The following is a 23,117-nucleotide window of genomic DNA, read 5'->3' as shown; positions in this document are numbered from 1 at the left end:
TGCACACTTGAGCCCTTGTCCTTGAAGGGGATTGAGCGAGCCGAAGGGAGGGGTAGGCGGTACTCGGATTTCCAATCACAATGGAGAAACCTAAGAGGCTGCGGTGGTTGTGGGGCCCCGCCCCCTCCTCCCTCCTTGCAGAGTCGGCGCCCGAGGAGACGCACGCAGCTGACATTGTCTTCTCCGCACGACTGTTACAGAGGTCTCCAGAGCCTTCTCTCTCCTGGTAGGTTTCGGCTCAGGACCCTGAATCCTGGCTCACAGACAAGCCTGGTGGGACGTGCGGGGGAGTACTTGTGTGGGGAGACGCGGGAAGGAGGAAGAAGCACATCTGTCCTCCGCGGCCTTTAGCTCTGAGCATCCGGCCTCGGGCCCTGACTCTGCCTCTCGGTTTGGGGCGCAGGGCGGGCCGTGCCCTGGCGGAGGAGCAGAAGGCGGAGGGTAGCAGCTGCGGTTCAGGGGAGAGACTTGTTGCATTTGCTGCTAAAACCAGGCCCTACTTGTCCTTGGTGGGTTCATGGCGGCCACATCACCCCCACGGCCTGCTGGCGGGAGTCGGGACACGTGCCCGAGTAGCTGGGGGAGGGGGACGGAACCAGGTGGCCTATGAAGGCTGGACGATCTTTACCTCGAATATTTGAATATACTGCCACGGTAATACAGAAATGCCCTTGCACTCGCTGGGATGAGGAGAAAGGCACCTAGATGACCAGCGTGTTTGGCGCTGCACTTATTTTTACCCGGCTCTCACGGTCTTTCCAGGAGCTATGCGCCAGTTCTTTCCTGCAGGGCTTCTTTTCTTGATGCTTAGGTGCTTCGTTTACTTTACCAGCCTTGGGTGCTCCGAGTAAGGAAGTCCTAGACTTGTCCCCACAGACCTTACTCGGGGAGATCTCTAGCTTCTGCCTGCTCTCGTGATCTGCTGTTCTTTGCTGCCGGTGCCCTGAGGAAAAGATGGTTTGTGCGCACCGCGAGCAGTACAAGCTGCAGTAGGGCCTGGGGAATTGGGGGAGGGGAGGAATTCAAAAGCAAAACCTGAATTTTTAAAAGATTACGGTGAGAAACACTCTGCAAAGATCTTTGTTCCTGAAATTAAGGCACTCGTTTATTTCTGATGATTTATATCCACAGCAGTGAGGAGACATAAGGGACCAAGACTCAGAGATTTTTACCGGTTGTCGTTCTTTTTCCTTACAGCCTGCACTCTGATGTTGGCACAGGCCTGTATAACATGCAGACCATTTTCTTCTCATTTCTTAAAACTCCTTTTAAGGAAAAATTAAGGAAAAGCACTTTCTCCAGAAATATCTGAAAGAAAATCTGGTTCGAGCCTTTAAATTATACTTCCTGAAATTTTCTAAATTAAAAGCTCTATCAGAACAACGAATCTGTATTTATATAGCCACTGTTTATGGATTTTCATTTTCCACTGCTTCCTGGGCCCCCTGTATACCAAAATGATCGTAAGCAGACCATCTAACAACAATAAACTTAAGTGCAGAACAACTATTCATGTGTGTCGTCCTTCAAGAAGAGATGCAGCATTCTTTCTTCTGAGCCTGTTAAAAATGCACGCCATGTCTGAATTTATTTCATTTTAGGGTCATCTATTTGTGGAGGCACTTGCACAGCATTGCATCTTCTCTCTTTAACGTCCACTAGGAAACTGTAAATGTGATCTGTAAAGGCGAAGGAATCTCGTTTTAATTTATCCTTACAGATGGGAGGAAATATTTTTTGGAAAAAAAAATAGCTATAAGACAAAATAGTTGTTACACAGTTGTCTCCAAATTCGGATACTTTATTCCAACTTAGAGTCCTGCTAACTCTTACTTTACATATACAGTTAATAGACTAGGCTTATTGCTTAGTCCATTGCAGATTAGAATTAAAAACTAGACTGGGAAGCACTGGTACAGTTTGAGACAGGTATGGTGGCCTCAGATGTGACATAAAAAGTAAAAAACAAGTGAAAATTATGGACATTACAGTGGGCTACTACAATTATAAGTAATAATTATGAAGAAAAGGCTTATTTGCCATCTGTATTCTCTGTTCAAGAAGACAGGGTGGTATATATTTAGTGTACTATAAATTGCCATGGAATTGATGTTTATTTCAATAAGTTTAGCTGTTTTTTTCAGTTATCTAGAAAACACATCTGGTTATCTGATGGCACAAAACATTTGGTGTTACTGTACAGATCATTCATTTTCCAACAGGTTTCGGTTTTTTTTTTTTTTTTTTTTTTTTTTTTTACATTTTGGGGGTCTTTAGTTTGGATGGTTAGACAGAAACTGTTTCAGAGACTGATAGTCTCCTAATGTGATCCCCTGAAAGGACAATGTATTGTCTATCTACTTTCCAAGAAGCTTCTTAGGTGCCCTAAAAGGAATTCAGGTTGGTATTTTTGCAGACTTTGAATAAAAAGTATTCATTGCCATTATATTGTCACTATGTATTAAGTATGCATTCTATGTCCAGTACACTGTAACATATTTTATGTGAGACAGAGTAGAAGAATCAGTCCCTATCTTCCAAGAATGATAATAACCATTAGTAGTAGAAATTATCTTCATAATTGGCCATTTATTCTTTTTATCCAAGCTTAAATATGAGTTAATACTAGACCCAAACTTAGTTTACATAGTTACATATACATTCTTAATAGGGGAAACAAACAAATTAGCTAATTTAGACATAAATGTTCACAGGTTTTTAGCCAGAAATATTAACAACCTACTAAATACTCACATGGAATCATAGGCTGAAGGAAGAAATCCAATTCTAATGGGCTTCATGAAAGTTTTTACCTTAATGAATTCTTCCATTAAATGGGTCTCATGGTTTTTTTTTGTTTTTTTTTTTTTTTTTCCTTTTGAGACGGAATCGCTCTGTCACCAGGCTGGGGTGCAGTGGTGAGAGCTCAGCTCACTGCAACCTCCACTTCCTGGGTTCAAGTGATTCTCCTTCCTTAGCCTCCTGAGTAGTTAGGACTACAGGCGTGCACCACCATGCCCAGCTAATTTTCTTTTTTTTAGTAGAGACGGGGTTTCACCATGTTGGCCAGGATGGTCTCAATCTCTTGACCTCGTGATCCGCCTGCCTCTGCCTCCCAAAGTGTTGGGATTACAGGCATGAGCCATCACGCCCAGCTGGGTCTCATGGTTCTTTAAAATATATTCTGCTTTCTAGAATATCATTAGGCTCATTTTAAGTTGTACTTGAGTTCAAAATTGCAACAGTAACATTTTAAGGATGATTTCTATTTGGATTTCATATGCAGATGTATGTGTAATGTTTTGATTCTTTCCTTGCAGTGCAAAATGGCAACTCTTAAGGAAAAACTCATTGCACCAGTTGCGGAAGAAGAGGCAACAGTTCCAAACAATAAGATCACTGTAGTGGGTGTTGGACAAGTTGGTATGGCGTGTGCTATCAGCATTCTGGGAAAGGTACATTTCTAGAGAACCATAGATGACAGAGAAGTTCAGCATGTGTACACAGTTTCTTTGGGCACCTTGGAATTTTATTATATCTTTAAAAGATTTCTTTTTTTCCTGAGCAATTTGAAGTTGTAGATGTAATCCCACTTCACTTTCAAATATTTAAGCATGTATCTCCTAAAAGAATTATATTCTCCCTACGTGACCATAAATAGTTACTACACTTAGAGAATTTAACACTGATGCCATACTATCATCCAGTATACACTATTAACATTTAAAATTCTCCATGTTGTCAAAATCATCCCGTTTATAGCTATTTTCACATCAGTCCAAGATCATGTGTCTCATATACTTACGTCTCTTCATTCTTTAATCGGGAACTGTTACTCAACCTTTCTTTGTTTCTTGTGTCATTGACATTCTTCTAGCATCCAGGTGAGTTCTACAGAATGTCCCTCAATTTGTCTGTCTGATGTTTTCTTGTAATTCAGCTCGGGTTGAATTTTTTGGGTGGGATTGGAACTAGGTGATGTCATGTCCTTCTTTGTGCAGACCATCAGGAGACACATGATGTTCAACTTGTCTCACTACTGCTGAACTTAATCCCCTGGTTCAAGTGGTCACAGCAAGCCTTCTCCACTGCAAAGATCCCTTTCCCTCCTTTAATTAATAAGTAATCTGTGCCGTGCATGGCTTTGTGAGGTTGTGGGAATATTCTGTTATGCCCCTGAAACTTTTACCTAATGGTTTTATTTTGAAATGATTTCAGATTTACAGAAAATTTTTAAGAATGGCAAGAAAATAAAACTTTCATAAATACTTCACCTACATTTACCAATTCTTAACATGTTGTTATTTATACTCTCTCACCATATATACATATATACATACATATATGTGTGTGTATATATATATGTATGTTCATAGGTAGATTTATAGATACAGAGATCTATGGAAATACATAGATGTCCATGACATATGTGTCTATATCTATCTATAGATGGCTGGGACCATTTGAGAATAAATTGCAGATATTATGCCCTTTACTTATACGTCCTTTAGAGCAGCAGTCCCCAACCTTTCTGGCACTAGGGAACCAGTTTTGTGGGAGACAATTTTTCCACAGATGTGATGTGAGGGGATGGTTTCGGGATGAAATTGTTCCACTTCAGATCATCAGGCATTAGCTAGATTCTCTAGATTCAGTACTGGCTCATGACCTGGGTGTTGGGGACCCCTGTTTTGGAGTACATTTCCTAAGAATAGGACATATTCTGAGATCATCAGTGCGATTATCAACATCAGGAGATTTAACACTAATACCATACTATTATCACCTTCCACTTCAATTTCTCTTACATACCTCCATAGGCTTTTTGCCTTACCTCATATGTATCCTTTGTAGTTCAAACCACAGTTAAGCTTTCTTTAGTTCTCGAAGACTTTTGAGGAAAGAAGCCCTTTTCTTATTTATCTCACTGAATGGATTCCTTATTTCTTCTGATGGCTGCCTTAAATGTAGGAACAACAACAAAAATGCTGCCTTGCCTTCAGGAGAACACACTGTACCTTTGTATCATATGTAAAGGCTGCCTGAATAACCCCTAACCAAGCACATTTCTTTTTTCAAAATTTAAATTCTAAAGCAGCAAACTGAGTCTTTACTGAGTGAGAAACAGTTATCAAAAAAATAAACTAAAAAACATAGTGCACACCCACGAACGTTTTATCATTTTGCATTTGCTTCTAGCTAGTTTCAATTGACTAGGTAACTATCATTTAGGATAGCAGCTCCCTATCCTTTTGCATTTCCTTCTAGCTAGTTTTAATTGACTAGGTCACTGTCATTTAGGATAGCAGCTCCCTATCCTTTTGCATTTCCTTCTAGCTAGTTTCAATTGACTAGGTAACTATCATTTAGGATAGCAGCTCCCTATCCTTTTGCATTTTCTTCTAGCTAGTTTCAATTGACTAGGTAACTATCATTTAGGATGGCAGCTCCCTAGATTACAGGGAATTGAAGTAACCACAATTTCATGCTCACTGTTCATGCCAATAAAAACAAAAAGTATTCCAGCTTACATCGTTTTGAAAAAGACATTGAGTATGTGCCATGTTCAAAGATAAAATACTTTATTTTAAACAAGCTTAGGAGATAGGAACTGTTCATATACTTGCTGTTGGATGAGATGGCTGATGCTTAAAAAGCCTGTCCACAATCTCACATGTGGCAGTGGTGGAGCTGTATTTTGAACCCAGGGCTCTGAACTCTTCACCTTAGTGACTTTACAATTTTCTTTTTATTCAATGCTACTATTTAGGCATTTAGAAAAAAATAAATGTATTCATTAAATACTAGCTAGAGATTTTTCTTACCTTCTGTTAATCTCAAAATTTGAGCCTTTCAGGAAACTATATCTGAGCTATCATGATTCTATAAGAAGTACCTCTATGATGTTATAATCATAAATTTTAAATCGTCTTCAGTAAGTAATTTAATTGAGACTGTGCCTGGAGTTATATAACACTTTGGCCCAACTCAAGGGCTTGAGAGAATATCCCCTGCTGCTACCACAGTTGGAATCTTCAGATTCAGAGACTATGATTTCTGTTTTTCAATCTAGCGTTCTTTTCCCTTTATCTTTTGCAAAATGGAGTACATTTTCTTAGAAATTATGTGGAGACTATCTAATGAATATTTTTGAAAAAATAAATACAGGAAAGAATGACTGACTTGTTGAAAGATGATTTTACCAATTAAGAATGTCTAAATATTGTTTTAATGGTTAAAGATAAAAGTGGTTCAAAATTGTGTTAATACATGGTAAAGATTAGAAATCCCACTAGCTTAATAGAGAAAGGAAAATAACTGCATGTAGGTGTTTGTATATTACTTCATTTATTCCTTTCTGTAACCTGTCAGAGGATATTGTCATCTATATCGTATGGCTGAAAAAAACAAAAACCAAACACCTAAGATCACACAGATAGTAAGTGCCAGATCTGGCCTTTTTGAGCTCATAGATGGTGTACTTTGCCCCCAGAAGTTAAATAAAAGTATAGCATCGGAGAGGTTGAGGAGGGACATGCATTAGCCAGATTCGCGAAGCCCACTAGGGCTCCCTAGTACAGTGTCTCACCATATGAAGACTTGATCATTTTTGGCTTCTACTTTTGCCCACTCTCTGCAGCCCATTGCTTATATAATAACCATAGAGAGCTTTCGTAAAACTAGTGGCTCCCCTACTTAAAACTCTCCAGTCATTTTACAGTGCACATATGCTACACACATACATAAAATCCCATGAGGCCTCACAAATCCCTCCCTGCCTGTTTCTCAGAGCAAAGCAATGGAGCACACAACTCCAGGGGCACCATACACACCGAGGCAGCAGACCTGCCAGTGCAACGTGATGGTACCATCTCTGACTTCATCTCTTCTATTTGCTTTCTGCCTCCCAAATGCCAATCTCATTTTTGCTTAAACTCTTACTTGCATTTCCCTTCATCTGGAATGTTCTTGCCTAGGCCACAGGGTTGACCCCTTATCATTCAGATCTTACTGCAGATGCATGCCTTTGCAGGCAGGCCTTCCCTGCCTTCCGATATAAAATAAACTTCCTTCCCAGTAGCTTCAACATCTCCTTGCCTTATGCCCTTCAGAGCACTTCTACCTTCAGAGATTAGCCTGATTTGTTGTTTGTTTAATTCCTATTTCCTTCCTGATACATTCCATGGCAGCAGAGACTTTATCGTAACTGGATACCTGAGCAGTAGGATAATGCCAGGCGCTTACATGATAAATCAATGAATACTCCTGCTATTACTTGTAAGCTGCACTCATATTTTGTCAAACTTTGGTCATGGCTTCTGATTTTTTTATATCTTCTACTGCCAGACTTTACTTTTACCCCATTATCCATCTCAGACTCTGCATTTTAACTACCAAGAGGAGGATCTGAATGTCTAACTCATCATGTTGTAAGGGTCATGAAGAGCTTTGAGGCAAGATTATCATAAATCCTTAGCTTCCAAGTCTGTCTTTGGTTTGAGTGTTTATCCTTGCTTCAGTCAACTGTAGCCATGTTCTCGTGGACAAACACAGTATATAACAAAGCTCTTAGGAGGAGCAAGGTAGGTACAACAACAAATTGCAAAGTAGTTTTTGCAGTGCAAGACTGGGCTTAAAAGTAAAACATAATGAAAATTTGGTATTTTTACAAGCCACCTTTGGTATTTCAGCCAGAACATGCTCAAATAGTATTCAATAATAATATAGAAGTAGCATTTCAGAGGGGAAGAAACACAAACTATTGAATAAATGGCACTTACCCATTTAGTTAATTATTTGAGAAAGGTTATACCTTTTCCTCCCACAAAATTTTATGCATACTAAACACTTTTTTTTTTTTTCTGTTGAGAATGAGAGTCTTAACTGTCACCCAGGCTGGAGCATAGTGGCACCAATCTCTGCTCACTGCAACCTCTGCCTCCCGGATTCAAGTGATTCTCCTGCCTCAGCCTCCTGAATAGCTGGGATTACAGGTGGATGCCACCATGCCCGACTAATTTTTGTATTTTTAGTAGAGACAGGGTTTCACTATGTTGGCCAGGCTGTTCTCAAACTCCTGACCTCAGGTGATCTGCCTGCCTTGGTCCCCCAAAATGCTGGGATTACACGCGTGATCCACCACCCCTGGCCAACACTTGGATATAAAAATAAAACCGTCAAATATTAAGGCACTGGTGGTAGTAATTTATTACTTGGGAGGAGGAAGAGGCAGAATATATGGCTGTGTCTGGTCCACAGGATTTTAGATTAAAAGCCTTTTTTTTAAGTCTGTCACAGGAGTAGAGTAAAAATAAATACGTTTTTAAAAGCCATTTTAGTGATACATTAAGCAAGCTTTCAACAGTGGTATTCTTGGTATCTAAGTGACCTTGATCCATAATAATACTGCTTTTGCAGTTAATCTAAACCTTGCTGTTTCAAACATTTTAAATGTACTTACAGCTTAAGTGAAATATATATATGGTAAATTCATTGTATAAAATATGTGAATACAGAGGGAGATTTATTTAAGCCAAACAATAGCACCAGTACTTAGTCACACATCACGCCTCTCCATTCGGGGGATATTCAGTGCTGCAGATGCAGCTAAATTCAGCGTTACAATTATTATTATTTAAGTGTTGGATCTCTTCCTTCCTTTTCAGCCGAGTATGCACTTCTCAGGCGATTCTCTACACCCACTGAAACAGAGAGACAGGATCTGACATCCTGTGACATCCTTTTCTACTTAAGCACTAAATTGTTTTGCCCTGTTGATTTCAGCAGCACACATGTGATGTTACTAAAATAAGAGTGATTTTCCCAGTGCTCAGTACCTTAATAGAACCATTATAGCTATTATTAAGTTATGTTGCATTAATTTAGGACTTAAAAAATACAAATGAGAATTTTGTGTGTTCTTATCAGAGATTGCAAAGAATAAAAGCAGCTTTAAAGGTGTCAAAACGTGTTTAAGGAAAAATGGATAAAAATTAATGCCAATATTTGATACATATGGAAATGAGGAAATGTTTTGTACGTGATCCCCAACTCACAGAATGATCATTTCAAAAATCTGCAAGTAATTTGGTTGCTCAGAGCTAAGGACACATTCGGTCATCAGGAGGCTTCAGTCTTAGAGAAACCCTCACAAGCAACCCCACTGTAACTCACTTCATGAGACCAGGCAGCCACTTAGATTTTAGCAACAGAGGACAGTATTTATTCATTGTCTTCAGGGAGCAAGACTTGCTTTATCTAGCAAGCTAAGTAGGTCAACTTTTCTTATTGGCTGTCTCCCAGCTCTTTGCTGCATCTCCCTCTGGTGGCCCCTGCTGCCTGGGCTACTCCATCTTATTCTTTAAAGTGCTTCCTGAACTCCAGTTAGTTACCTGCCCCACTCCCCCATTAATACGCTTCACCTGTGTAGCTAATCACACTACTATTCTTAGAAGAGGTTGACCCTTGAACAGCATGGGCCAGTTCACTTACAGGCAGATTTTGTTTTTCAACCAAAAGTATATTGAAAATACAGTATTCAGGGGATGTGAAACCCACATATATGGAGAGTCTTTTGCATCCGGTGAATACTGTCCTTTCTGTATACTTGATTATGCCCAGATTTTGGTACACTCAGGGGTCCTAGAACCAATCCCTTGAGTATTGTATATTGAGGAATGACTATTGGCATTTTTAAGTGGGCCCCAGTATTGATATATTCTACTTAGCTGATATTTTTGCTAACAGCCATAAAAACAGTAAAAGCAAGGACTCTGGTGATGTTTCAATAGGAGGAATAACCACTTTATAAATTATGACTTCCATAAGATAATGGAATTTCATAGCTGAAAGGTTGCTTGGATGCATGTAGACCAACCACCTTTTTTTTCTTTCACTTTTATGTAGACATTCTGAGAGTATTTAAAAAATTATGATTCCAGGCCAGGCTCATGCGTGTAATCCCAGCATTTTGGGAGGCCGGGGCAGGTGGATCAACTGAGGTCAGGATTTCGATACCAGCCTGGGCAACATGGCAAAACCCCTTCTCTACTAAAAATACAAAAATTAGCTGGGTGTGGTGGCATGTACCTGTAATCCTAGCTACTCAGGAGGCTGAGGCTGGAAAATCACTTGAACTCAGGAGGTGGAGATTGCAGGGGGCGGAGGCTGCAGTGAGCCGAGATTGCACCACTACACTCCAGCCTCGGCAACAGAGCGAGACTCTGTCTCAAAAAGAATACGACTCCAGATCAAGATTAAATAGTATATTCATTACTTTAGATTGTATTTTGAATGGGGGACAGAGAATGACAATTGGAATAGAAAACAAAAGGAATCTCAGACTGGGCAAGTCTCAGGCACATATTTGGAGTGATCACATATGAAAAAACCTCCCAATCCTAGATTCCTCTGTCCATAAAACTCACCTTCCTTTCCCCACCAAGACATTTGAGTGGATCAGAGCCACACTGAAGATTCCAAGCTTCAACCTGGGTTTCAAATCCTACTCTAAAGTAAACTCACACTCCTGGTGATTTAAGCCAAATCTACCCTGTCAGAAAGCCTCTAAATTGGGGTGACCTCAAGGATGGACACATTGCCCAAGGTTGTTTCTGGGCCTGAGTGTATTTTTGTTTTCACCATTCCCTCCCCCTTAATATAGACTTGTATTCACTAGGCTTGCTCTTGAACTAAGCTGGTTTCCTAATGAATCTTTAAGTCTACATGTTCTTAAAGTATAGTTTTGTGTCATGTGAACTGAATCCTTGTTGAGTATCTAACTCCATGGTAAAATTCTCAAGATGTTTAGACCTTTGGTGCTTAGCCATGTTAAAGATCTTTCTTTGGGTTAGATTGTGAGCTGAGGCATCCTAGAGTGGCTTAGGTTTCTAATGCCTGTTTTTGCGTTTACAGTCTCTGGCTGATGAACTTGCTCTTGTGGATGTTTTGGAAGATAAGCTTAAAGGAGAAATGATGGATCTGCAGCATGGGAGCTTATTTCTTCAGACCCCTAAAATTGTGGCAGATAAAGGTAATTTCACTTAATGCCCAAAGTGATCTAATATTTTTTCATGCCCCCCAAAACACATTTGGAATGCATCTAACAGCATAATAGATTTATTTGTAAGTAGGAAAAGTTGAAGTTTTGGAACAGCTATTTCAATAACTGTTAATAAGATATTTATAATCTAGTAAATTCAAATTATTGCAAAATTGTTATATAATTATAAAATGTTTCCCCCTTTTTCCTCATTTTATAAAAAGCTCTTCTTATTTCTCTACTATATTCTACTTTTTATTTCTCATATATTTTATATTCACTTGTTAATGGACAACTACCTAAGATGAGTTTGCTAGCCATAAATGATCATTGATACGTCACTAACAGGAAATAACAAATTGGATTTATCGCATTGTTTGGCTTATTTTACCACGTTTCTTCTATAGGCCAATTTTCTTTCATCCATTTCAAGAAACCCACTTGCTACTGCTAAAATGTACACATAGGAAATTGACATTTTCCCATTGGAAGTATGTGTAGAAAATGGTTATGTATTCCACACTCCACACTGCCACACTAGTTATCTTTATCCTAAAGCAGATGCTTCCCCTAAAATGAAAGTTTGAATGCATTCTTTTCTTTAAAGATTTCTTATCTTTTTCTAAACCTTTGTCTGTATTCTAAAACCTCCAGCAGGGACTGCACAGCTCTCAATTTGGATATAACCTGCATTTCCTCGTGGCTCATCATTCTCCTCTCCTGCCCTCAGGAGACTAAAATTAGTCTTCCCATCCTGGTGAATCTGGTGTTGGCAGTTTCTTTTCTTCTAGCCCCAGTTTATCCTCAAGGTTAAACTCAAGTATCACTTCTATTAACCCTCTCCCACATACCTTCTACACATTTGATATGTAACATTTTGGGCTATTGTATTATAATGGCTTGTTTATATGTATCTGAGAACCGGCATGTTTTAGACCCCAAAAGTATTGGTACAATGAAGGGGTGGCCTGCCCCTCCACACTTGTGGGCGTTTCTCATCGGGTGGAATGAGAGACTTGAGAAAAGAGACACAGAGACAAAGTATAGAGAAAGAAAAGTGGGCCCAGGTAACCGGCACTCAGCATATGGAGGACCCGCGCCAGCACCAGTCTCTGAGTTCCCTTAGTATTTCTTGATCATTATGGGCGTTTCTTGGAGAGGGGCATGTGGCAGGACAATAGGGTAATAGTGGAGAGAAGGTCAGCAGGAAAACATATGAACAAATGTCTCTGCATCATAAACAAGGTAAAGAAAAAAGTGCTGTGCTTTTGATGTGCATATACATAAACATCTCAATGCCTTAAAGAGCAGTATTGCTGCCAGCATGTCCCACCTCCAGCCCTAAGGCAGTGTTCTCCTATCTCAGTAGACGGAATATACAATCGGGTTTTACACTGAGACATTCCATTGCCCAGGGATGAGCAGGAGACAGATGCCTTCCTCTTATCTCAACTGCAAAAAGGCCTTCCTCTTATCTCAACTGCAAAAAGGCCTTCCTCTTTTACTAATCCTCCTCAGCACAGACCCTTTATGGGTGTCGGGCTGGGGGGACAGTCAGGTTTTTCCCTTCCCACAGTCAGGTCCTTCCCTTCCCACGAGGCCATATTTCAGACTATCACGTGGGGAGAAACCTTGGACAATACCTGGCTTTCCTAGGCAGAGGTCCCTGCGGCCTTCCATAGTGTACTGTGTCTCTGGGTACTTGAGATTAGGGAGTGGTGATGACTCTTAACAAGCATGTGCCTTCAAGCATTTGTTTAACAAAGCACATCCTGCACAGCCCTTAATCCATTTAACCCTGAGTTGACACAGCACATGTTTCAGGGAGCACAGGGTTGCAGGTAGGGTTACAGATTAACAGCATCTCAAGGCAGAAGAATTTTTTAGTACAGAACAAAATGGAGTCTCTTAATGTCTACTTCTTTCTACATAGACACAGTAACAGTCTGATCTCTCTTTCTTTTCCCCACAGTACAAAGTAATTTCAATGCCTTGAAGAAACTAAATAATAGCTATTATTTATAAATTTGTAACATTCTGGGTACTGTGTGAAACATTTTGCACATATTATTTCATCTTCATCTTTGCAACAACCTTATGAAATGTAGGGACTATAATTACTGCCATTTTATGGGAGAGGAACCTTTCGAAGTATTACCAACCATCAAAAGCCACACTGTAACCCAGTTTAACTATATGAATCATCCATAGCTGTTGAGTCAAATGATCACATCAAATCGCAATATCCATATATTTCGAAAAAGGACACATTTCCTTAAAAAAAAAATAAAATCTCCAGGGAAACTTGCAGTGCTAAAAAGCGAATAAGCTTCCTAAAAATATTGAATATTAGAAATCCAAGTTTTAGCTTCCAGACAAAACCAAACACTTCAGTGCCTTCCTTCCCTTCCTAAATTTTAACTTTTTAAGATAAAAGTAACTTAAAATTGGTTTTGGGTTTTTTTTTTTTTTTTTTGATGTCTGCCTATTGGAGTCACTGTTTACCCTTCATTTTATTCCCGACAATTCATTGAATTCATAGCCAAAAACATACTTTGGGGTCATCTTTATTTCCTTTATTTTCTGAGGCAGTTTGATGTTTGGATTATTGCAGTGCAGCTCAAGGGAGAAAAAAGAAGCCACAGAAACATTGAACTTCAAGCCCTTACAGTACAGAAAACTTAATTCACATATATGTTCTAGAAGCTTCTGTATGGTTAGGCTTTTAGAGCATGTCATATAGGTTATGTTATAGTGAAGAGTTGCATCTAAAGTACCTGTTTTTGCCTTTCTTTTTAAAGATTATTCTGTGACCGCCAATTCTAAGATTGTAGTGGTAACTGCAGGAGTCCGTCAGCAAGAAGGGGAGAGTCGGCTCAATCTGGTGCAGAGAAATGTTAATGTCTTCAAATTCATTATTCCTCAGATCGTCAAGTACAGTCCTGATTGCATCATAATTGTGGTTTCCAACCCAGGTATTATTGTAATACTTTAAGTCTCTGTTCTGTTAAGTTCAGTGTTTTGCTGTTTTTGTTGTTATTATTTTGGACTAAAATCAGTCCCAGTATTCATTTACAGAAGCAGTTTACATGTCTTCTTTCATTGGCCCTAAATAGTGGTGTTTGCAAAACAAATGCCTCTGTCCCAGGCCAGGTGTTCAAAAAGTGTGACAAGAGTTTTAGGTAAAGCAATTTCGTGTTTTTGCTTCATCTGGCTTGGTTATAGATTCTAAAGGCTTTTAAAACTTTTTTAATAAAGATTATCCTGGGATGGGAGAATGAAACATTCGAACATAGTTTCAATTTGTAAGAAACATTTTAACATATTTGACCTTTTATTTTCTGGAAAATCCCATTATACAGAATTGAAATAGATCAACTTTGAAAAGAAGCATATAAGAAAGCCATTAAACAATTCTGTTTTAAAGATAGAAATAGAGTGAATTGATGGACAAATATATGCTAACACCAAATGCTCTGACTTAAAAATTGCTTTCCTTGCTAACTTAACATCTACAGGATGAACATTAAACCTTCTGACTAGAAAGAATGCACTTTTTTAGCCTTAACAGCTAAAATGTGCTCTATTTGACATACTGCTTTTATCTATAGTTTGCCACCAAAATTACTGCATGTTGGTGAGCATAGCAGGTACATTGAGAAAATAGTAAATAAACTGGACTAATTATCTCTCACACTTCACATAGAGAAACGTTGTGAATAAGAGCTAGGGGAATCCCCACAGTATCTTGAGTATTGAGAGTTGAGAGCCAGCAAGGACAGAGGTTATTTCCATATTTTTACTTTCTGCAAACCAAGATTGGAGTTTATTAAATGGTTCAGTCTCATATATATAAGACTTCTCATAAATATGTATGTGCCAGGTAGATGTAGAATAGGAATGACAAGTAGCTAGCACATAGTAAGTGCCTCAGGCAGGCATCACTAAATGATTATGCAACTTTCCACATATAGCTTCACAGCTGGATTTTCCAGGGAGTCACTTCCACTGAATCAAAGTTGGCAAGGAAAAGTTATCCAGTCCCAAATGTCCTTGAATTATCTTAGCCATTGTCTACAGATTAGTGTGGGGGTGGAGGCTGCAGGATTAACTTTCAGCTCTTCACCTTCCTTGTGTGCACATTTTTCACTTTTTACAGCTTAGCCTGCAAGTGCTGTGATCCTATCTGGATCAGCAAGTTTTATCTCTGTGGTTTTAAGGCTATGCCACGCTGGAGCAAAGGTTCTGACGTAGATGTTCTTTTATTAAATAGAAATTTTTAATACTACGTATTATCACAATTGTTTACTGAAGAATACCTCATGCTCAGAAAAATTTGTGGTAGCAAGATTTGGTAGTTTAGTAATCAAAGGCTTCTTGGTTTATGATGACAATCATTAAAATTATGGAATGTTACAACTGGGGGAAACTTAACTGACAACCTGGTTCAACCTATTCTGTTTTTTTCAACTTTAAGTTAATTAATCTGCAAGGTTCTTATATATTCTCGTTTCACATAATAATGCAAATGTAAAAGCACAGTATTGCATTTTTCATGTCTTGCAATCTTCATATAAGGCTTAAAAGTTTGTTTTTGTCTCTCTCATTCCTGTTATCTCTAACAATGAAAAGTTAAAGTATTTACATCTTTCTGGCCACATCTCATTTGAGGAGTGGGGAAGTGGGAAAAGGGAAACCACGGCACCCCAAGCTGCCTAACAGTCGAAGTTGGTTTTGGTTTACTTACATATATTATTTCCAAAATTTTTAGTGGACATTCTTACGTATGTTACCTGGAAACTAAGTGGATTACCCAAACACCGCGTGATTGGAAGTGGATGTAATCTGGATTCTGCTAGATTTCGCTACCTTATGGCTGAAAAACTTGGCATTCATCCCAGCAGCTGCCATGGATGGATTTTGGGGGAACATGGCGACTCAAGTGGTAAAGAAAACAAAAAAGAAAAAATTACTTGTGATGTTGGTTTTGCCATTTTGGATTTTTCATTTTATTTCAAATTTTATTTTTATAGACTTTGATGTACTTAAGAACGGTTGCAAAAATAGTAGTTACTTTTCTATTCTATTCCATTTTGCTTTATCATTTACTCTGTCATCTCTCTGTCTATCTACCTATCATCTATCTTTACCTTGATCAATTAAGCATAAATCAATTCCCTCATCTTTTTCTCCTTAAGTTCTTTACTGTGTATTTCCTCAAAACAAAGATTTTCATAACCACAGTACACTTACCAAAATCAGGAAATGTAACCCTGAAACAATATTATCTAATCCAGAATCCATTATTCACATGTTATCAGCTGTCTCAATAGTGTCCTCTAAAGCTTTTTTCCTAATTCAGAATCCATTCTAGGCTCACACATTACATCTACTATATATCCTTAGCCTCCTTCATTCTGGAACAGTTTCTCAGCCTATCTCTGTTTCTCATGATCTTGACATTTTTGAAAAGTCAGGTGAGTTATTTTGTGGAATGCTTATCATTTTAGACTTGTCTGATTGTTTCTTTATCATTAGGTTGAGCTATGAACTTTTGGTGCAAATACCACAGAAATGACCCTGTGGTTTTCTCATGGCATCACATCCAAAGGCATGTAATGTCGGTGTGGCCAACAATCGGTGACACCAACTGTGATAACTCAGTTAAGGTTGTATTTTGCCAGGTTACTCTGTGTGAAGTTACTACTTTTCCTTTGTAATTTATGAGTAATTTGTGGGAAGATGTTTTGGTGCTGACTAGGAAAATGTCTTTGACTCCTCATCAATTTTTCTCTGCTAAATTTAACATCTATTAATGATTTGTGGTTGAATAAATTACCATGATAGTTGTCAAACATGATCTACTAATTCAATCATTGATTCTGTATTAGTTGCATTCTACTGTAAGACAGAAATTTTTCATCTTCCCTCTTTATTTATTCATTTGTTGATATCAAGGTGGCCTCAGATTTTTATCTCATGCCCAAAATATTGTGTCACTATCATTTGTAATGCTCAAGTTGTTCCAGGCTTTTCAAACCGACTCTTAACATTTTTTTTTAACATGTCCCATCATTTTTGAGCACTTTCTTGCACAATAAGTTGCACCAGCCTCATTTTGAACTTTCCCCTTCCCAGCACTAGAATCAGCTGTTTCCCTAATGAGCCCTGTTTCCCTTTAGTGAGGAATGGTAGTTAGAAACCAGGATCAGGGCATAGATGTGCTTGTGCTACTGGTATATCTTTGCTTCTAGGCCCTTTGAGTAGACAGAGCTATTACATCCATTGTGTTTGCTGAAGGAGGAATGAGTTAGGTAACAAAAGCTTATAAATAACTTGTGTCTACTCTTCTGTAATGTAAAATAAACCTTACCTCAAATGAAATCTTATTTTTAATAAACTATTAATTATAACTATCAATTATTTAAGTAGTAAGAGACTATGATAAAAGTAAATATTTTCTTTAGAAACTTAAATTGAAGAATTGTACATTAATTAGTAATTCAAAAAGAGCAACATTAAAATCACATTACATTTTTTTTTAGTGCTTCGTGTTGAGACAATTAAAAACCATATTATAAATGTTTTATTTTAAATTAATATTTTTCTCACTTAAATTAATTATACTTTGAACAATTTTATGTAAAACTGTTTTTGAACAATTTTGATTCTGTTTCATAGATCTAAATCTATTTATTAAACCATAATATATTGAATAAACTCATGGCAAAAAAAAATAAAATAATCCAATATTGAAACTAATAATTTAAAATATTTTATTAATAATAATGATGATAAATAATATTTTTATTTTACTAAATTCATTTCTGCCATCTGTGTAAAGGACTATTTTCTCCCAGTAAGCTCAGAGTATAAATCTTCCTTTGAATTCACTGGGAGTTTGAAACGCTATTTTAGTAAAGGGTTTATCTTGGTGCTATAAGAATTTGTTCTTGAAGTTGTAGCATAATTTATTTCTGATTTTTTATATAATAATGCTGACTTTTTTCTGACACATATCACTTTATTCAAAAATTGTTTAGCTCCAGGGACTCGTCTGAATTTTTGTCTGGTTAATTGTAATGGTCCTATGTGTCTCTCTTGATCAGATTAATTTGAGCATGGAAAGTTTTTAGCAAGTCAACTCCATAACTTTAAGCTCGGCTCTCCCTTCTTAACAAGATAATGTGACTAGCAAGTTCTTAACTTCTCTGAACCTGTTTCCTCATCTATAAAATAAAGATAATTATGCCACCTATGTACTATATAAAAAGTACTTAGTACAATGTCAGGTGTACAGTAAAAGTTCAGTAAATGCTAGGTATAGTTATACATTGCTAGGTCTATAGATAAGTGATATTACATGTCCTCTAGTTCAGGACTTTAATTTTAGTGAGAAAAAAAACAAGGTAAAGTAGGTGAAGTAGTTATTGAAGATCTTTTAGTTACTTAATGCCATAGCTACAACTAGAATTATGTCTTCTGATTCCCGTCCAATGTTCTATTCTGTTATGGCTGTTACTTTTCCCAAAACATCTTTTAAAAAATTTTCATGTTGATCTATATTGTGTACGTAAAATGAAAGAGAATTAAACCATGCTCACTAGACATGATTATGCAGATTTCATAATTTTCATCAAAATTGTAAAAATATCCAATTACCCTAACTTGCCAGAAGTTGTGGACTAAAAGGGGATCTTATTTGGCTTTAAATAGCTTTTTCCTTCATATCTGTTTCAGTCATAGTAGATTCTACCCCACACTTTTGCTCCTATTTCCAGAGTCTACAATGTTCTCCTCCAAAGGTCTCCAAGGAACATATAACTTAGGTTTTAAGGTCCAATTCAAAGGCCTGTTTTGTGTAGTTCTTTCTGATACTCTTCTCCCTTAAATTAAGTAGACCCTTATTTATAATTTTTATCCCACTTTCATAATTATGCTTTATTTGGGTCTTAGTCTAGGATTTTTTTTCTTTACTGTAGAATAAAGGAGCATATATTAGAAAAATATGGAGGAGAAAAGTTAAACATTCCTCAAACCAAAAGTTTAGCATAGTCCCCAACTAGAATCCCTGTGATTTCACACACCTAGAGAGAAGCAAAGAATTTTATTTTCTCTGTAACTATGACACAGCAATTCTGCTTTGCACTAAAATTCTTGAAAGTGAAAAGGTCAGACATGTTGCGATTTGAAGGCAAATGTCAGCCTTTTGGGGGAACTATACTGGAATCTACTGGAGAGTCACTTATTGGAGCAGTTCCAGTTGGTATTCAGTAATTTTCATCATAGGTGAAATTGCACTAAAAGAAGAAAATATTTTTAAAAATAATGTAAGAAATAACTGCAATGTCTTTTTTTTTTTTAAACAGTGGCTGTGTGGAGTGGCGTGAATGTGGCAGGTGTTTCTCTCCAGGAATTGAATCCAGAAATGGGAACTGACAATGATAGTGAAAATTGGAAGGAAGTGCATAAGATGGTGGTTGAAAGGTAAGTGAAAGGGAGCTTGATTTTAGATGATTAATTTCAACTCTACTTAAATAAAATTATAAACATTTTCCATGGCTGTCTGCTCAGATAAACTCTTAATGTGGTAATTATGCAGCTGTTATCTTTTGAAACTGGTAAGACTTTTACACTGGTCAAACTTGCTATGCCAGTCTCCCTAGGGAAAGTAAATATTTTCTCTAGAGAAACTCTATTGTAGAGGTAACAGGAGCAAAATTTGGAATTAACAAGTGAGAAGAGTCTTCAAATTGCCACCTCTCAACAAGTAAGGTTGATTTATTTAGAAAAGTAAACTTAGACACTATTGGTTTCATAATTGCCCAAAATAAATAAACTTGCTTGCTGATTGCTAACAGTGTTTAAGTTTTAATAACAAGACTAACTGATGTCTCAAATATAGAATCATTTTGTTCAATTTTAATAATTTTTTTTTCAGGAATTTAACCTATATGTGGAGAAAAGGAACCTTAAAAAAGTTGAAAGAGTCTTTATAATTTCAATTAACATATACCTTTATTTCACAAGTGAGAAAACTATGGCTCACCCAGATAGTGTAACTGGTTCAAGGTCTTCTAATGACTGGGTGTCAATTGCATTAAATCCTAATTTTCTGATACTCAGCTAGAGTTATTCCTGCTGCTTCTCACGTACCAGGGCCTTTATCGATTTTAAGAGCTACAATTTGTGCTGAAAAAACTGCCAGGCAAGATACTGTTATGCCTTTTATTAGTTAGTTGATTATGTTAGGTGACAATGGCAAGTGGGACCTCACAATTGAGATATATTTTGTTCTTTCACTTTTATTATTTCCTGATTTTATGTGTTTGGAAGTATGTTTACAAATCTGTTACAATGATTGGAAAATGTGTATTTTTGCCACAGTGACTTTATAAATCTTAACTTATACAATAAACTAAAGTTATCAAGCATTTATATAGTGTTTACCATGTAGTGCTTACAGTTTTAAGCATTATACATATACATTAATTCATTTAACACTCAAAAAGGGAACACTAAGGCAATAATGGGTAAATAATTTGCCCAAGATTATAGTTAGAGACAGAGCAGTAGGCAAAGTCAGATCTGGTTTCAATAATGATTGAGTCTTATTTCAGTGATGTCTTTTATAATTTTTTTAAGTGCTTATGAAGTCATCAAGCTAAAAGGATATACCAACTGGGCTATTGGATTAAGTGTGGCTGATCTTATTGAATCCATGTTGAAAAATCTATCCAGGATTCATCCCGTGTCAACAATGGTAAAGGTAAGACAAACTACCACAAAATATAATATGATTTCTAGCATTGTATTCTACAAAAAGATTCATTTAAAGAGGCTCAGACCAGATAAAATCATAGTTCAAAGTTATTTCTGTCTCTCAAAGTTTTATGTAAACTATTCTTATTTTCCAACAGAAGTCTTGGACAACAAGGGCAGAAAACTTACAGAATCTAAGACATTCAATAGATTGTTGTCATTCTTTATATAATTTTGCAAATTAAATATTAACTGAATCTTAGCACATTCTTAAAGTATTGATCATTTGAATAAGTGTAATAGAGTTTCATTTAAAGTTGGTGTACTGAACTCTAGATTGCCTTTCATATAGCACTTGATACCTTAGCAAATACAGTTCAATTCAAAAGCTATGGAGCAAATGCACAAAACAGGTAGACATTAATGATTTTTTAAACAAAACTATAATTATATTAAAATATTTTGTAAGACAACTGACTCATTTTCCACAAGTCAGTGTAAATCAAGTGTGTCAATAATTGGGTAATTACTGAGTCTTTGGGTACATACATAGGAATTTGTTTATTCTATCTACTTTTGTGTATGTACAAAATTTTTGAAATTAAATGTTTAAAAACTGACATTAAGGTATGTTTAACATAATTAGTTATATAGTTAAATTGACCCCATGAATAAATTACCCACACGAACTGTAAAGTGTTTTGGAAATTGTTGTTTTTTTTTGTTTTTTTTTTGTTTTTTTGTAGCAATTCTTGGGTATTCCAAGCATCTTGCCTTTTAATGGTCTCTAACTATTACCCAGGACCTCGTAGGTTGGCTACCACCTGAAATTTCTTCCTAACTAAAAGTCTTTAAGCAACTTAAAATTTCATAGAAAGTAATCCATTAAGAACCACAATTAAAAGCAATTTAATTTGAAGACTCATATATCAAAATTTATTAAAGTGTATTTAAATAGAAGAGCAGTGTTCAATAAAATACATATATAATAAAATTAAATAAGTACTTGTTTCTTACAAATATCTAATTTTATCTTAGTGTATGTTTGCATATTCTATGTACAAAACCTAATTCAAAACATAAGTATTGGGGAAATGTGGACCTGTAAGTGATGAAAATTAGATTGAGGAATAAGTTCATGCCTATCAAGTTTGCTACAGTTCTTTCTGTTGAAACATTGGACCTTTGATTATTCTCTTTTTTCCCCCCCTTTAGAGATTAGTTCTTGCTCTGTCACCCAGGCTGGAGAGTAGTACCACTGTCATAGCTCACTGAAGCTTCAAACTCCTGGGTTCAAACAGTCCTCCCACCTCAGCCTCCTGTCTTTGATCATTTTTACTTAGTTTCATGTCTTAATCTCAATGCTTTGTTGTTCTGGCAGGGGATGTATGGCATTGAGAATGAAGTCTTCCTGAGCCTTCCGTGTATCCTCAATGCCCGGGGATTAACCAGCGTTATCAACCAGAAGCTAAAGGATGATGAGGTTGCTCAGCTCAAGAAAAGTGCAGATACCCTGTGGGACATCCAGAAGGACCTAAAAGACCTGTGACTACTGAGCTCTAGGCTGTAGAAATTTAAAAACTACAATGTGATTAACTCTGAGCCTTTAGTTTTCATCCATGTACATGGATCGCAGTTTGCTTTGATCTTCAATATGTGAATTTGGGCTCACAGAATCAAAGCCTATGCTTGATTTAATGCTTGCAATATGAGCTCTTGAACAAATAAAATTAACTATTGTAGTGTGCTTCTATTTCTGGGATTCCTTCCTTAATGATTCCTGAAAGATTTCAGTCAATCTGCCAAGTCATTCTTACCACACATCATAAATGTCCCTAAATTCCAACATCATCTACACTCCTCCCTCTGGATGAGACAAAAATTCCTTGTTGCAACATGTGCCACGGTTTGTTGTTGTTGTCCTGAGAATATGATTATCTTTTTAAGGTTATAACTGAAGAAGTTGTAACGGATGTCAATGTATATGACATTTGCAAGGAAGCCCATTTTAAAAGGAACAACCCCTAAAATGGAAACTTTGTTAGAATTAGTTCTATTTAATAAGGAAAATGAAAGTTTGGTCTGGATTATTCAGATTCAGGCTACTTGGAGATAGCATAACATGTGAATTTACAGGGAAACTTAGGTAGCCTTCCTTTAACAAAGAGTTCCAAATTTACATGTCATATGTAGGGGTCAATTTAGGTAGTGTTTAAAACATTTTGGCGTCATATAAACCTGGACTTGAGTGCTGGCCTTACCATTGATAAACTGTAATCTTAGTCAAGTTAACTACTTAATCACTCCTAATTCT

General features: G+C 37.0%; 1 protein-coding gene across 2 annotated transcripts; it reads left to right on the top strand.

Moving 5' to 3' along the window:
* Nucleotides 1–22,556, top strand: LDHB (lactate dehydrogenase B). Of its 2 annotated transcripts, XM_054443555.2 has the most exons (8): nucleotides 1–226; nucleotides 3,321–3,455; nucleotides 10,915–11,032; nucleotides 13,843–14,016; nucleotides 15,813–15,986; nucleotides 19,411–19,528; nucleotides 20,687–20,810; nucleotides 22,185–22,556. In XM_054443555.2, the coding sequence occupies exons 2-8, from the start codon at nucleotides 3,327–3,329 to the stop codon at nucleotides 22,350–22,352; spliced, it is 1,005 nt and encodes a 334-aa protein (XP_054299530.1). In that variant the 5' UTR covers nucleotides 1–226; nucleotides 3,321–3,326; the 3' UTR covers nucleotides 22,353–22,556. The 2 variants fall into 2 exon arrangements, with proteins under 2 accessions (XP_054299530.1, XP_054299529.1); XM_054443554.2 differs by having other exon boundaries at nucleotides 92–226; nucleotides 20,687–22,255.
* Nucleotides 22,557–23,117: the final 561 nt, after the last annotated feature.

The sequence above is a fragment of the Pongo pygmaeus genome, chromosome 10 (genome assembly GCF_028885625.2).
Source record: "Pongo pygmaeus isolate AG05252 chromosome 10, NHGRI_mPonPyg2-v2.0_pri, whole genome shotgun sequence".
Lineage (NCBI taxonomy): Eukaryota > Metazoa > Chordata > Mammalia > Primates > Hominidae > Pongo > Pongo pygmaeus.
Note: the sequence above shows the minus strand (reverse complement) of the source record. Positions and strands in the feature narration are given on the sequence as shown.